Below are 12893 nucleotides of genomic sequence, written 5' to 3'. Positions count from 1 at the left end.
AGTTGGTGATGCCATCCAACCATGTCATCCTCTGTCGTCCCCTTCTCCTCCTGCCCTCAATCTTTCCCAGCATCAGGGTCTTTTCCAATGAGTCAGCTCTTCGCATGAGGTGGCCAAAGGACTGGAGTTTCAGCTTCAACATCAGTCCCTCCAATGAACACCCAGGACTGATCTCCTTTAGGATGGACTGGTTGGATCTCCTTACAGTCCAAGGGACTCTCGAGTCTTGTCCAACACCACAGTTCAAAAGCATCTATTCTTCGGCGGTCAGCTTTCTTTATAGTCCAACTCTCACATCCATACACGACCACTGGAAAAACCATAGCCTTGACTAAATGGACCTTTGTTGGCAAAATAATGTCTCTGCTTTTGAATATGCTGTCTAGGTTGGTCATAAGTTTCCTTCCAAGGAGTAAGCGTCTTTTAATTTCATGACTGCAATCACCATCTGCAGTGTTTTTGGAGCCCAGAAAAATAAAGTCAGCCACTGTTTCCCCATCTATTTGCCTTGAAGTGATGAGACTGGATGCCATGATCTTAGTTTTCTGAATGTTGAGCTTTAAGCCAACTTTTTCACTCTCCTCTTTCACTTTCATCAAGAGTCTCTTTTGTTCTTCTTTGCTTTCTGCCATAAGGGTGGTGTCATCTGCATACCTGAGGTTATTGATATTTCTCCCAGCAATCTTGATTCCAGCTTGTGCTTGCTCCAGCCCCGTGTTTCTTATGATGTACTCTGCATATAGGTTAAATAAGCAGGGTGACAATATACAGCCTTGACATACTCCTTTTCCTATTTGGAACCAGTCTGTTGTTCCAGTTCTAACTGTTGCTTCCTGACCTGCATATAGGTTTCTCAAGAGGCAGGTCAGGTGGTCTGGTATTCCCATCTCTCTCAGAATTTTCCACAGTTTACTGTGATCCACACAGTCAAAGGCTTTGGTATAGTCAATAAATCAGAAATAGATGTTTTTCTGGAACTCTTGCTTTTTCGATAATCCAGCTGTTGTTGGCAATTTGATCTCTGGTTCTTCTGCCTTTTCTAAAACCAGCTTGAACATCTGGAATTTCACGGTTCACTTATTGCTGAAGCCTGGCTTGGAGAATTTTAAGCATCACTTTACTAGCATGTGAGATGAGTGCAATTGTGCGGTAGTTTGAGCATTCTTTGGCATTGCCCTTCTTTGGGATTGGAATGAAAAATAACTTAGATTACAATAATATGAACTGAGTGACTTATCACACCCCCACCCCACCCCACCCCCACCTTCTGAAAACACATATACACAAAACACACATTACCAGAAGAGAAACACTTCAGGAAAATGTGCACCAATCCTTTTACATTGGATGTCTTAGGTATCTGTGAGTCATAGTGAAGGGATCATGTAGGTGTAAGGTACAGAATCATGTGAGTTTCTAAGAATATATTTTTAATGTTTCAAATTTTATGACTAGGCTAATTTGTCAAGAGGAACACTTGAAAATAACTAATAACTAATTGACAGAAAAATTAATATATTTTCATGTTATAAAAATATTCATATGATAATGTTTCATAAAAAGTCAAATTTTCATCTTTTCACTTGACAGTGTATCTGTGTATTTGTATGCATTTCTGCCTTACACTTCCCTCACCTCAGATGTCCATACCCTCTTGTGAGGGTTTCTTCACCTCTCTCGGCCCTGGAAATCCTCTTTCAGGGCATAGAGATCTGGGGGGGTGGGGGCGGAAATGCTGGAAAATTCCAGAAAATATTACAATTTCCAGAAAGTTCTAGTTCATGAACTGGAGCCCAGGCTTCTCCCTCCTTCTCTCTTTAGAAACCCGTCTGATTTGAAGCTTTCAGAGCTACAGTTCTGGCTCTAAGGGAGGGCAGGATGGTTCAGACAGTAAACCTAGTGGTGGGGAGGTGCAGATGAATCTTTTCTTGCTTGCGTGCCAGTCCTCTGCTCACCTCCTACTGTGAGGTCCTGTTCTTAGCAGGCCTGGGACTGGTATCTTTCTCTGGCCCAGGGGTTGGGGACGACTGCATTAGGGGATATCTGCCTACATTGATTATATATTTTTAAAGAAAGGATATGGTTTAGTTTTTTTTCCCCTACTGTCATTACAGTGACGGGTCAAACTCTGTTTTGTATTTTCTTTATACTTTCAAGTTTTTTTTGTTTGTTGTTATTGTTGTTTTCATATGATCCTCTGGAATGTGTTAGATTTAATTTTAGCTATTTGATTATTTTTAGAATGGTCGGGTACTTTGCATAAACTTCAGAGAACCCCCTATATTGCACCAAGTATTTAGTAAAGCTATGCTTCAAGAAGGCATCTTCCATTCCGTGGAGTTCAGTTTCAGCCTGTTTCTCCCAGTAGCATCTGAATGACCCTAGACAAGTGTAGTACCTCAGTAAGCCTCAGCAACCTGGGAAAGTCAATGATCCTGGTATCAGAGTCCCCTTGTGAGGAATACATGAAAGAACAGATGTAATGTAGCAAGGAGAGAGCCTTTCCTACTGCTGGCCCTCCCAGTTCTCTGGGTGGGCAGAATGAACACAATGTAATATATGCCAGAATCTGGTGTAGAGAGTTCTCTGTGTTTGTAGCTACAAGTATCAAGATCCCTAAGCCTCCTGGTTCTAACTGGCCTCCTCTGCAGGGGTGGTACTGTTGGAAAGAGTTCCCTGGATGTTAGGCTGGTAGCAAACTCAGAGGGCAGTAATTGCAGTAAGTTAAGTCTCCTCTGACTCCCAGGGCTCTCCTCCTTTATGCCCTTGGGGAAGGGACTTCCTGTAAGGACTCCATCTTTCAAGACCCTGAGAATTTGGAGCCTGCTGTCTCCTTGCTTGCCAGTGTTCCTTGATATTCTCCAAACCTCCGGCTCCAGACCCACACAGTCCCTTCTAGAGCAGCCTGTGAGGACGGTGCTGACAGATCTCTGCTTTCAGGCCATCCTATGGGTGAGTTGGTCTGCGTGAGACCTTCTTTTCAGATCCTCACAAAGCAGGAAGAGTTCTGGGTTCCCTACCCTGTTCCAACCCACAGGACCCCAACCAGCTGACCTTCCTATAGAGAAAGCAGGGAGAGGGCCAAGGCTGATTAATTTCCACTCTGAAGAAATGGGCCACGTGGGCTCTGACACCCATCTTCATTCTACATGGAAAATATCCCAACGTATGGATATTTTTTCCCTATTTAAGGAAAAAGCCTGAGTCATGTAGCTTAGGGCTTGGAGATGGGGGGTGGTAACCTAGGTGAGGGGTGGGGTTCGTAGAAACTACCATTCTTTGGATTAATAATAGAGGGTGAAGAGTAAGAAAATCCACCATTATTACTTCTATTAGAAGAATAGAATCTTCTAATAAAATCTTCTATTAACTAGCCAGGGTAAATTGTATTAGTCCATAGACACTTCTTGAAGCTTGCTTTATTTTCCAGCATATGATTGATTCTGCAATATTCCATCAGAGTTCCTATGTATGTGGGTGGTTCTATGTCAATTAAATTAATTTGTTAATATATTTGTCATATTTAAAAATCTTCACCCTCTAGCTTAATTTTGTGGGGGGGGGGGGTTTGCCTTAATTTGCCACATCATTGTCACTAGGTGAGCTGTGTTAAAGTTTCCCACTGTGACTTTCGTTTTGTCCGTTCTCTATTTCTGTCAGTACTAGTTTTCAATATTTTGGCTTTGATTTAAGGCATGCATTTAGAATTTTGTGTTAATATCTTCTTACAGCATTGCCTCTGTTAGCATAAGAAAATTTCTCTCTTTCTCTTGTATTGTTTTCTTTTTCTTAAAGTCTACATTTTCTTTTGGTATAATATGGTTATACCAGCTTTCTGTAGGTTCATGTGGAGAAGGTATACATTTTTCCATTTTTTATTTTCAAATTTTCTAGATGATTAAATTTTGCATGTGTCTTTTTTCAAGAGTATTTGATGGACGGTTTCTTCTCTCATCTGATAACAGTCTTTTTTTTTTTAGTAATATTTAGTCTGAATCTTTTAATGTAAAAAAAGATGTAATTTGGTTTACATATGTCATATTAATGTATATATACATATGTATTTTCCTCTTCTAAATTCCTTTGAAATGATTAATATTTTATAACTATGAAAATCGTTACTGCATGTGGCTAGATTGTTAAACATTCTTTTGCCATTCTTGTAGTAGTTACCCTTCAGATTACAATGGATATTTTTGCCATTTCATAGTCTAATATTAGCTAATTAGTTATTTTAAACTACTGGGAGAATTATGGTACCTTGAGACACGTTGATTCTGTATACTCCCTCCAAACATATTGTCACCTGTTTTCATTCTCCCTATATTTAAATTCCCAGAAGAAATTAGTATTATTGTGTTATATAGTCAGTAGTCATTTAAAGTTGCTCACACATTCACAAATGGCATTAGGCTTTCTTTCCTGTATCTATGTGACTCCACCTGGGAAGTTATTTCTTCTGCCTGAAGAATAACACATAAATTTTCTTTTAGTTTGAATCTTTTGACTACAAATTTTCTGAGTTTTCGTTGCATGATGATGAAATGACCATAATTTCTTTTAAAAATATTTTTCCTTAAAAATACTTTTAATCCAATTAATATTATCTTCTGTTGATATCTTGCTACTTTTGGAAACTTTTCAACCAAGTTCTCATCAGCTACTATTTCTCCACTCTCTTCCTCTCTTCCTCTCTGGCACTCACATTAACTGTGTATTAGGTATACTCCTTGCATCACCTCTAATTCTCTACACCTCTCTTTTGATATTCTCCATATTATATCTCTCCAGACTCCATTCTGGATCTTTTCATCAGACTTATCATTCATTTCTCTAATTCTTCCTTCAGGGAGGCGGATCACCTCTGACCTTTGAATCATCACACCATGGTAGATTTAAGGGTATGTTTTAATGTCCTCCTAGAGCAGAGAACTGAGACTTGGGGATGAAATGCCACTTTTCCCAGGTCGCTTAGCCTGAACCAAGTAGAGCAAAGTCTAACGTTACAGACTACACTCTAGATCCAGACCCTTTCCTCAGTGCCTGTTTTCTTCTTCTGTGACTCCTCCCTACCTCTCATTTCCTGAAAGTAGAGCCAGAGTGAAGTCTTCCAAATTTTTTTTTTAAAGCATGAGATGCATTTCTGTTTATCACAAAGTCAGTGATAATTTTTCTTTAGCCATGATGTTTACTGAGGACTGCTGGTACTGGGACCACTGATATGTTGTTGTCAATTTTAGAGCACACCGATAAAGTGAACACTTTACAAAGAAGAGCACCAAGCTGGGATGTTTACCGAAGGCAATACACCTATTGGTCTGAACAAGTCATTTCCCAGCAGCAGCAAGATAGAGATTCAGAAGAAAGTGATGCTTGTATGGACATCCAAGCAAGATAGTAAGTGACCAGTCACCAAGGCTGACATGTACCAACCAGTGAAAAACAAAACCTTGTAGTTAAACCTGCCATTTTTCTATCCAGCCTGGAAGATTGAGAAATGATGGGATGAGATTAATGCTTGAGCAGTCATCATTGTAGCTCTGGTATCATGTGAGAAAATGTAGAGAAGACTTTCCAGGCCTATATGGACCACTTTCTTCTCTCCACTTCCCCACAGTGCTTCCTGTGAACTTCCATCCCATCATCAGAGAAGTAGTTTTCAGAAACAAGATCAAATGCATATTTACATGGAGACAAAACAAAAGCCTCCAGAAAAAAGAATGGGGAGAAACAGACAGGATGAGACCTTGGGGAGCTGGTTCAAGATCATAGTGAGTATCTTGGCTAAATGGACCTAATATGTAGAAGATGATAGAGAGAGTCATGTTGGATTTGTGTAGAGATGCTGGGAACTTTTCTGGGGCAGTGGTGTTGGTAATCAGTCTTGTTCTTACTAGGAGCTATCTTCCTAGATCATCTAAGGGTGAGTTCAGAGAAACAATAGAAAGGAAACTGATTGCCTGCAAGGAGGAGCATGGGAGAGGTTGACTAAAATCAAAGGAGGAAACCTACTGCCAGGGAGATGGAGCACTTCACACCAGATCACGTGTTTGGCTCAAGCTGAGTGTGGGAAGAGGTTGAGTCTCTGGGGTCTGTGTCAGAGTGACAGACCAAGTCTACCTCCTATGGATCTCTTGGAAATTTATAAAAGGAAGTACATGTGAAACATATTAAGTCGACTTATTCAGGAAGTGTTTGAATGAAAAGAAAGTTATACAGAAAATCCATGTCTGGGGAAAAAAAAAGTTAAGATAACAGATATTGTCCTATTTTAAAAAATGATTTAAAGCCTGAAAAAAAGGTCCTAAATCAAGACACAGTTGGGTCTATGTTAACCGTAGATTGCTTTGTAACCATTCTCTTTCCCATTTGTTTTTTGGCTACTAGATTCCCTTTGGTATAAAATATGATGAGAAGTGGCTGCTGAATTTGATTCAGAAGCAAAGCAGTGTCCCCTTCACTGCATTCGAAGTAAGACATGGAGATGATGAGACGAAATGGGGTAGATTGCGGGCCCAGAAGGGAAATGGCACTGGTCTCATATTCTCCTTCTGCTATCACTCTCCCTACAGTTTCACTATGAGAAAATGCAGGCCCAGTTCTTTGTAGACGATGCCAACATTGCCTGTGCATTGAAGAATGTCAGTGGCAAGATTTTCAATGAGGTTAATGAAAAGGTGTGTGCCAAGGGCGTTATCAGGCCTGACTAGGGACAAGAGGGCAGGGGAGGGTCACGGTCTTGCTTGATCCCATGCACAGATTTCCTGGAGCTTACCCAGCCCCTCTTGTGTTCTCTACAGATATCTATCTTTGTTGAGCCCTGTGAGTCACCCCAGTCTGTGCAGAAGTCACCTGAAAAGGTGGAGCAGATAAAGGTAATACAGACTCAGCATAAACTGTGCACTCATGGCCAGACCCACTGCTCCCCCCGACTCACCCTCAGACTCAGAGCCACTGAACCCCATCACTAACTCTGCAGCTGACCATGAACAAACCATAGGATGCCTGCCAGCAATCTCTTGACATCCAGAGGCTCCGCTTTGGCCCTGGTATGGCTATAGCAGTAATCGTAGGGCAGGTGAGGGTAGAGGGTCTGTCTGGGTAGAGCACTCAGAGATGGTATCATGGGGAGAACTTGGTGCTGGAGGTGTTCCAGCTGGGACCCTCTCAGCCTCTGTATCCCTCGTCCTGGCTTCCTGGAGATTTGATGACCTGTGATATTGGAATGACACAAAACTGTAGAGATGGCATGGCTGCTTCCCTACACATCCATCCAGGGATCAGGCCCATGGTGAGGACCAAGGCCCAATGTTGGGACCAATGGTGAGGGAGGGAGAGATTAGGTAGAACAGGCAAATATGTCTCAGGTATTCCCTTTGGGGCCCTCACTCTCTTTCCTCATCATAGTTTTCATTCTTGGACCTGAACAACAAGAAACCCTACTTGCTGGATGGCCTGTCCACCATTATGGGAAATGCTTCCAATACCCAGAACTTGAACATCTCCAACACTGAGGTGAGTTGGGGCACCCAGATCCTCCCTTGAAGGGAAGGTAGGAGGGCTCATGGGGTGGTGGAGGTGGATTTGTAGGGAAAAGAAGGGTGTGGATGCAGAGATATCTGGTAGATGTGGGTTTTACCCATAATTCCAGGTGAAGGCTGAAGGGCAGATGGACAAGGGTCAACAGCTGGAACCAGAAGGAATGTGTGCAGACAGAAATGCCATGTGCACCAACTTCCCTGATAAGTCAACCAACATAAGGTCACCCTCTGCCTTGTCTCTACCTCCCTATATCTCTCTCATCTCTCCCCTCCTCCCCCCACTCTCCCTCTTCCTACCTCTTGAGCCCCACCTTGCTCACCTCCTTGACATAACACCTGGTCATCCCGGAGCTTTGTCCTTACTTGACAGAGTGCTGGACAACCTGTGATGTAGCAAAGCACTGGGCTCTCCCCCCATTCCCTCTTCTCTCCATAGCCTCCAGTGAGCCCATGAGGAAGGAAGGGGAGGGGAGGCAGGCCTGGCATACTGAATTTGAAGTGTTGGTCCTTGTGGCACTGGAGAAGGGAGTCAGGACAGTCTGGCTGGGAGCTACCCAGGGGAAAGGAGATGGAAGAGGGAGTGGTAGGAAGGAGTGGAGGGAACAGTTTCCCTCTAGGTCAGTCCATGGAGTGGTGACCAGGGCCCTGGAATGCTAGGATACTGGGTTCTGTCGGGGGGCACACAGGGCTGTGATTGCTGTGACTTGCTCCAATGATGAGGGTCATCTCCACAGTTTCACTGACTTTTCTCTTTTGTCTTGATTTTGGCAAACCATCCTGGAATTGTTCCCTAGGTTACTAAGCTTGGTAAGTGCATTCCTTGATCACAGACTCCACAAAATAGCATCGATAGTGCCCTCAAACTACTCTGAAACATGTTAGGAGCTGTCCACATTTCATTTTTGAACCTGACCCTTAAATGTCCTGTGGGAGGGAGGTATACCGTTCTCTGTGAGAATCTGAAAAAGTTCTGGATCTTCTTCAGCCATGTACTCCACAGGCTTTGGGGAAACCATGAAGATACCTGAAAATGTAGTCCTGCCACTGACATTTCCAGGACCCTTTCTCCTCTGACCTCAGACCCCCACCCCATCCTGGGCCCATCCTTTTAGCTGATCATCCAGTACCATATCCTGGACTGCACTGCTGACTTCTTCCCTCCTCCAGGATGGCCAGGAGACACTCCCAGGTTCTAAGTGTGTGATTGAAGCTCCCAAGTTCTTATCAACGTGCAAGGTGAGCACATTGGATCCAGCAGGGTCCTGGGTGGTACATGAGGGTGTGTCAGCCCTTGTCCGGAGGACTGTTTTGATTCCAAGGAAGTTTCTTTGCATCTGATCAGGTGAACAGTCAAGTCCTGCAATTCCTGCAGCAGTAAGTATCCCTGGGAATCTGAACAAGGAGAGGGCCAGGACAAGGGAGGCCACCCAAACTCCAGACCAGAGAGACAGACTTTACTCACTGCTTCCCTCAGGTTTTACTTGATTCATGACTATGGAGATCGCCAGGGACTGCTGGATTTTTATCACGAGGAGGCCTGCTTCTTCCTGACCATTCCATTCCACCCCAAGGACTCAGGCTTGTGAGTATCACAGCCTAGACTCCTCCCCCAGGCCATGTGGTTCCCCAGCAGATGCAGGCCGGACCACCACTCAAGTTTTCTCTGTGTCTCCTAGAAGCAGTGTGCGCCTGTACTTCAAGGACAACAGGAATACAGAGAAGCTCAAGGGCCCCAGTGAGTGTGGTGGAAAAGCTCAGTGGGAAGGGCAATGAGGGGGCCAATCATAGGGTCCATGGAGTGGCTGCCCTGACTTTCCCTTTCTTCCCCTCCCCCACAGACCTGCGTGTCCAGATGCTGAAACACACAAAACACGACATTGTGCATGCCCTCTGTGTGTTGCCCAAAACTCAGCATGACTTCAGCTCCTTTGTGGTGGACACGTGTTTCCAGACGGTGAGCACCTGCTCCTCGCTTGGTGGTGAGGGGCAGAAAGACGCAGGTGGGAAAGAGGATGAGGGGTGACTGAGTACCTGGTCTCTTCCTTATCAGGAAACGATGTTCTACTTCTCTGTCAGTGGGGTGTTCAAGGAAGGTGAGTGTGTGTAGCCTGCTCCCCCCAGAGGCCGCACTGCTCCCTCACCCGCTCAGGGTCCCTCCCACCAGAACTCTTCCTTCCAGATTCCCTCCCTTCTCCTCCCCTCCCCAGCCCTCAGTCTTCCCACAGACAACCCAGGTCTGAACTGCGACCATGTCTGCCCTGCCCACCCTGGGCATTAGGGACACAGTGGAGTTTGGTGGCTCCCATACCAGATCCTTAGACCAAGAACCTGGGCTACTACTTAACCTTACAGTTTCCTCATAATATCCATCTCTTCGGCAACTGAGGAAAATGCATCCCATGAAATTGTGAAGTGGTTGTCATGGGGACATGTCACTGGGAGCAGACATCTACAGTTGCCGTCCCCATTCCTGACACCCAGCTCCCCGCGTGAACAGCTGTCTGCTCAGCATGAATGTCAAGCAGACCCTGACTCGGGAATGACGTGGGAGCCTGTAAACACGTGGGGCTCTAAGGGGGTACTGTTGCTTATTGTTTGTTGTCTGTTGTTGAAGTGGAAGGAAGTTCTCAGGGCTGTGTGCGTGCCTTCACCCGGACCTTCATCACTACTCCCACCAGCTCTTCCAGGTGAGAGCCATGTTGTGGGTGGGATGGCCCATCCAGCCTGGGCTCAGGGCCCTGGGCATGTGGTGATGCAGATCTTAGGCTGACTCAGTATTGTGGAAAGCCAGCAGGGAGATCCAAGGAGCAGTCTAGCCTAGTGGTTAGGAAGAGCATGGGCTCTGGAATCAGCTCATGGGTTCTCTCCTTGATCCAGTGCTCTCTCTGTGTGACCTTGGTCAAGTCACATGATCTTTCTGTGACTCTGTCTTCTTCTGAAAATGGGGATCAGACTGTACACTCCTGTACTGTAATGTACTGAGTTACTGTTCAAGGTAAATGTGAAGTTGTCCGTGGGTTGGGGAACAGACTGTCCATTGAGTGAAGCTGGTAGACAATCTCTCTGAAGGTGAGCTCTGTGCGAGGGGCAGAGGAACCAGTCAAGGAGCCTGGGAACAGACACAGGAGGGTGTGGAAGGGATCTAGTTGCTGAGTGGTGGTGGGAGCAGTCAGGATTGGGGTGCACGTGGTCCATCCATAAATTGTCCACATGTGCATTTTTCCTCCAGCCTTTGTATAGTGAATGATGAGCTGTTTGTAAGGGAAGCCAGTCCCACTGAAGCTCAGCGTCTGCATTCTCCATCCCAGTGCCTACACTGTCGACCACGTTCATGTTCCGCCTCTCCCCTGAGTAGCAGGTAACAGTGTGGGCTTTCTCCATCCAGTGTGGAATCACCTCCAGTGGTCTCAGAAGTGACTGCTGGGTTTGCATGGACATAGGAGGGAGCTGGGAGGAGTGGATGAGTAATTAATGGGAACTTGAAGGTAAATTGTTTTCCTTGTTTATTTCAGTTATTGTTACCCGGAACATTTCATTTTTAGTATATAGGAAGCTACTAGTTGTTTTCAGCAGGCTTGAATCATTTTTCTGAGTTCAATGAACCTTCTCTCTGTGTTAATGGACAGTTGGGTGTTCATATGTTTTTATCATGATACACTCTGCATGAGGTTCATTTCCGTGTACATTACACAGTATATGTGAAAGAGAAAAATAATTGTTCCACAACATAACAGCCTAAGATAACCCTTTTGTTTTTTATCATCATTGTATCTTCCTGAAAGTTTGCTTATATCATATATACATATTTGTGCATGTGTGTATGTATATATATATATATATATGTATCTTTATCTACAGAAAATGAGATCTCATCATGAAAGAGAGAAAAAGAAACCACAGATGATACAAAGACAAAGAGAGGCTTGTGGCTGAATGTGGACCTGAAACTTAAAGAAGATTAAAAGTTAATGTGAAGGAGCCATCCCATCTCATTTTTTACCCTTAAATTTGCCCATACACTTATTTTCCTTCATAACCTCTTATTTCTATTGCCGAGTTAAGAGACATATCAAATGGAATAGTATAAATTGTGAGCCAAATAAATATTGAGTTATTACTGAATGAAAGAATGGAGCATTGTATTTCAGTAAAATGGTAGTACTTTTTAGTTTTTTGTCCCGCATGGAGGCAGCAGATGTTGGAAATTCTGGTGTGACATGGTTGGATGTTGCATGATCTGATACCCCTTGCAGTGTTGAATGGGAGACAGGTCCAGAATTTTCCTATCAATATATTAACATAAGGAGCAGTTCAAGAGCAGCAGTTAGGCAACACCACAGCTTGCTGCCCTGTTGCCATCTCTCACTGAAATCACCAGGTGAGTCAAAGGCAAGCCTGTCTTCCCAGTGTGGGGACTGGATTAAGGTCTGCTGAGAGGCATGATGTTGGGCAGCTCTTAGCTTCTGAGTCCCCCAAGAGACTAGAGAGTCTTCTCTCTTTAGAAGTTTGAACTCCAGCCATATCAGAGAGTTATTTACATTCTTTCTAATTATATCTACCATATCATTAAGGAGAACTGTGAGAAATTACTTTACACAGTGCCTGCCTTAGCCCCAGGCTTTCTCACTCACTCCTCAGGACAGCTCTGTGTTGGAGATGAGTCCCACTTCACAGATGACAGAGCTCCTCCTCTTATAGCTTCCATCGCCTGTCCAGATAAGCAGGAACTTTGGGTGAGGTTATGTTCCTTGCCCTCTCTGGAGGACAATAGAGCTGCCTCCCTTTCAGACTGTGGGCTGGAGCAATGGTCACTTTGCTCTCCCATGATATAACAGGCTCAAGGGGTGCTCCCTCAAAAGCCCCTATTGATGAATGTAATACTGCACATACATGTGCCCATGCATTCATTAACTAAGAAAAGAATTCATTATGTTCAGTTTCATGAGGAGATGAACTAGAATTAAAATGAATTGCCAGCATATCTACGTGTGTGTGTGTGTGTGTGTGTATCATCGGGCTGTGTATAGGAAATGTATAAGGTCATTGCTTATAAAAACAGTATGTTGGATAAATATGTGGAGATGACATACCTCTGAGAGAAAGGCATTTCCTCCTTTACCTCGGCGTCCCCCTTCCCTAGTGTGCAGGACAACTTTTGAGGACTGGGGAAAATAGAGTATCATTTGCATGTGGAAGCCCTTTAAGAATCAAATCTGAAAAGTTCCACAGGGGGACATTTTCAGATATCCAGAAGGAAGGAGCAGGGAGATGGCAATGGAAGGGCAGCTGTGGTGGCCTTCAGTGGAGCAGGAGCTGATCAGGGCAGAGTGCTTCAGCTAGGCACCTCCCTGG

At 44.3% G+C, this 12893-nt stretch overlaps 1 protein-coding gene across 1 annotated transcript; it reads left to right on the top strand.

Moving 5' to 3' along the window:
• Positions 1 to 2948: 2948 nt before the first annotated feature.
• Positions 2949 to 10903, top strand: LOC120882575 (nuclear RNA export factor 3-like). Its single transcript, XM_040266604.1, is given in 18 exon segments — positions 2949 to 2952; positions 5241 to 5397; positions 5618 to 5771; positions 6388 to 6471; positions 6573 to 6677; positions 6801 to 6875; positions 7172 to 7291; positions 7408 to 7515; positions 7652 to 7758; positions 8309 to 8348; positions 8709 to 8758; positions 8820 to 8915; positions 9016 to 9123; positions 9218 to 9276; positions 9380 to 9495; positions 9592 to 9634; positions 10156 to 10228; positions 10771 to 10903. Coding segments are annotated over 18 exon segments (1632 nt in total).
• Positions 10904 to 12893: the final 1990 nt, after the last annotated feature.

This window comes from Oryx dammah, unplaced genomic scaffold (genome assembly GCF_014754425.2).
Source record: "Oryx dammah isolate SB20612 unplaced genomic scaffold, SCBI_Odam_1.1 HiC_scaffold_23, whole genome shotgun sequence".
Classification (NCBI taxonomy): domain Eukaryota; kingdom Metazoa; phylum Chordata; class Mammalia; order Artiodactyla; family Bovidae; genus Oryx; species Oryx dammah.
This window is presented reverse-complemented; position numbering and strand designations above follow the sequence as displayed.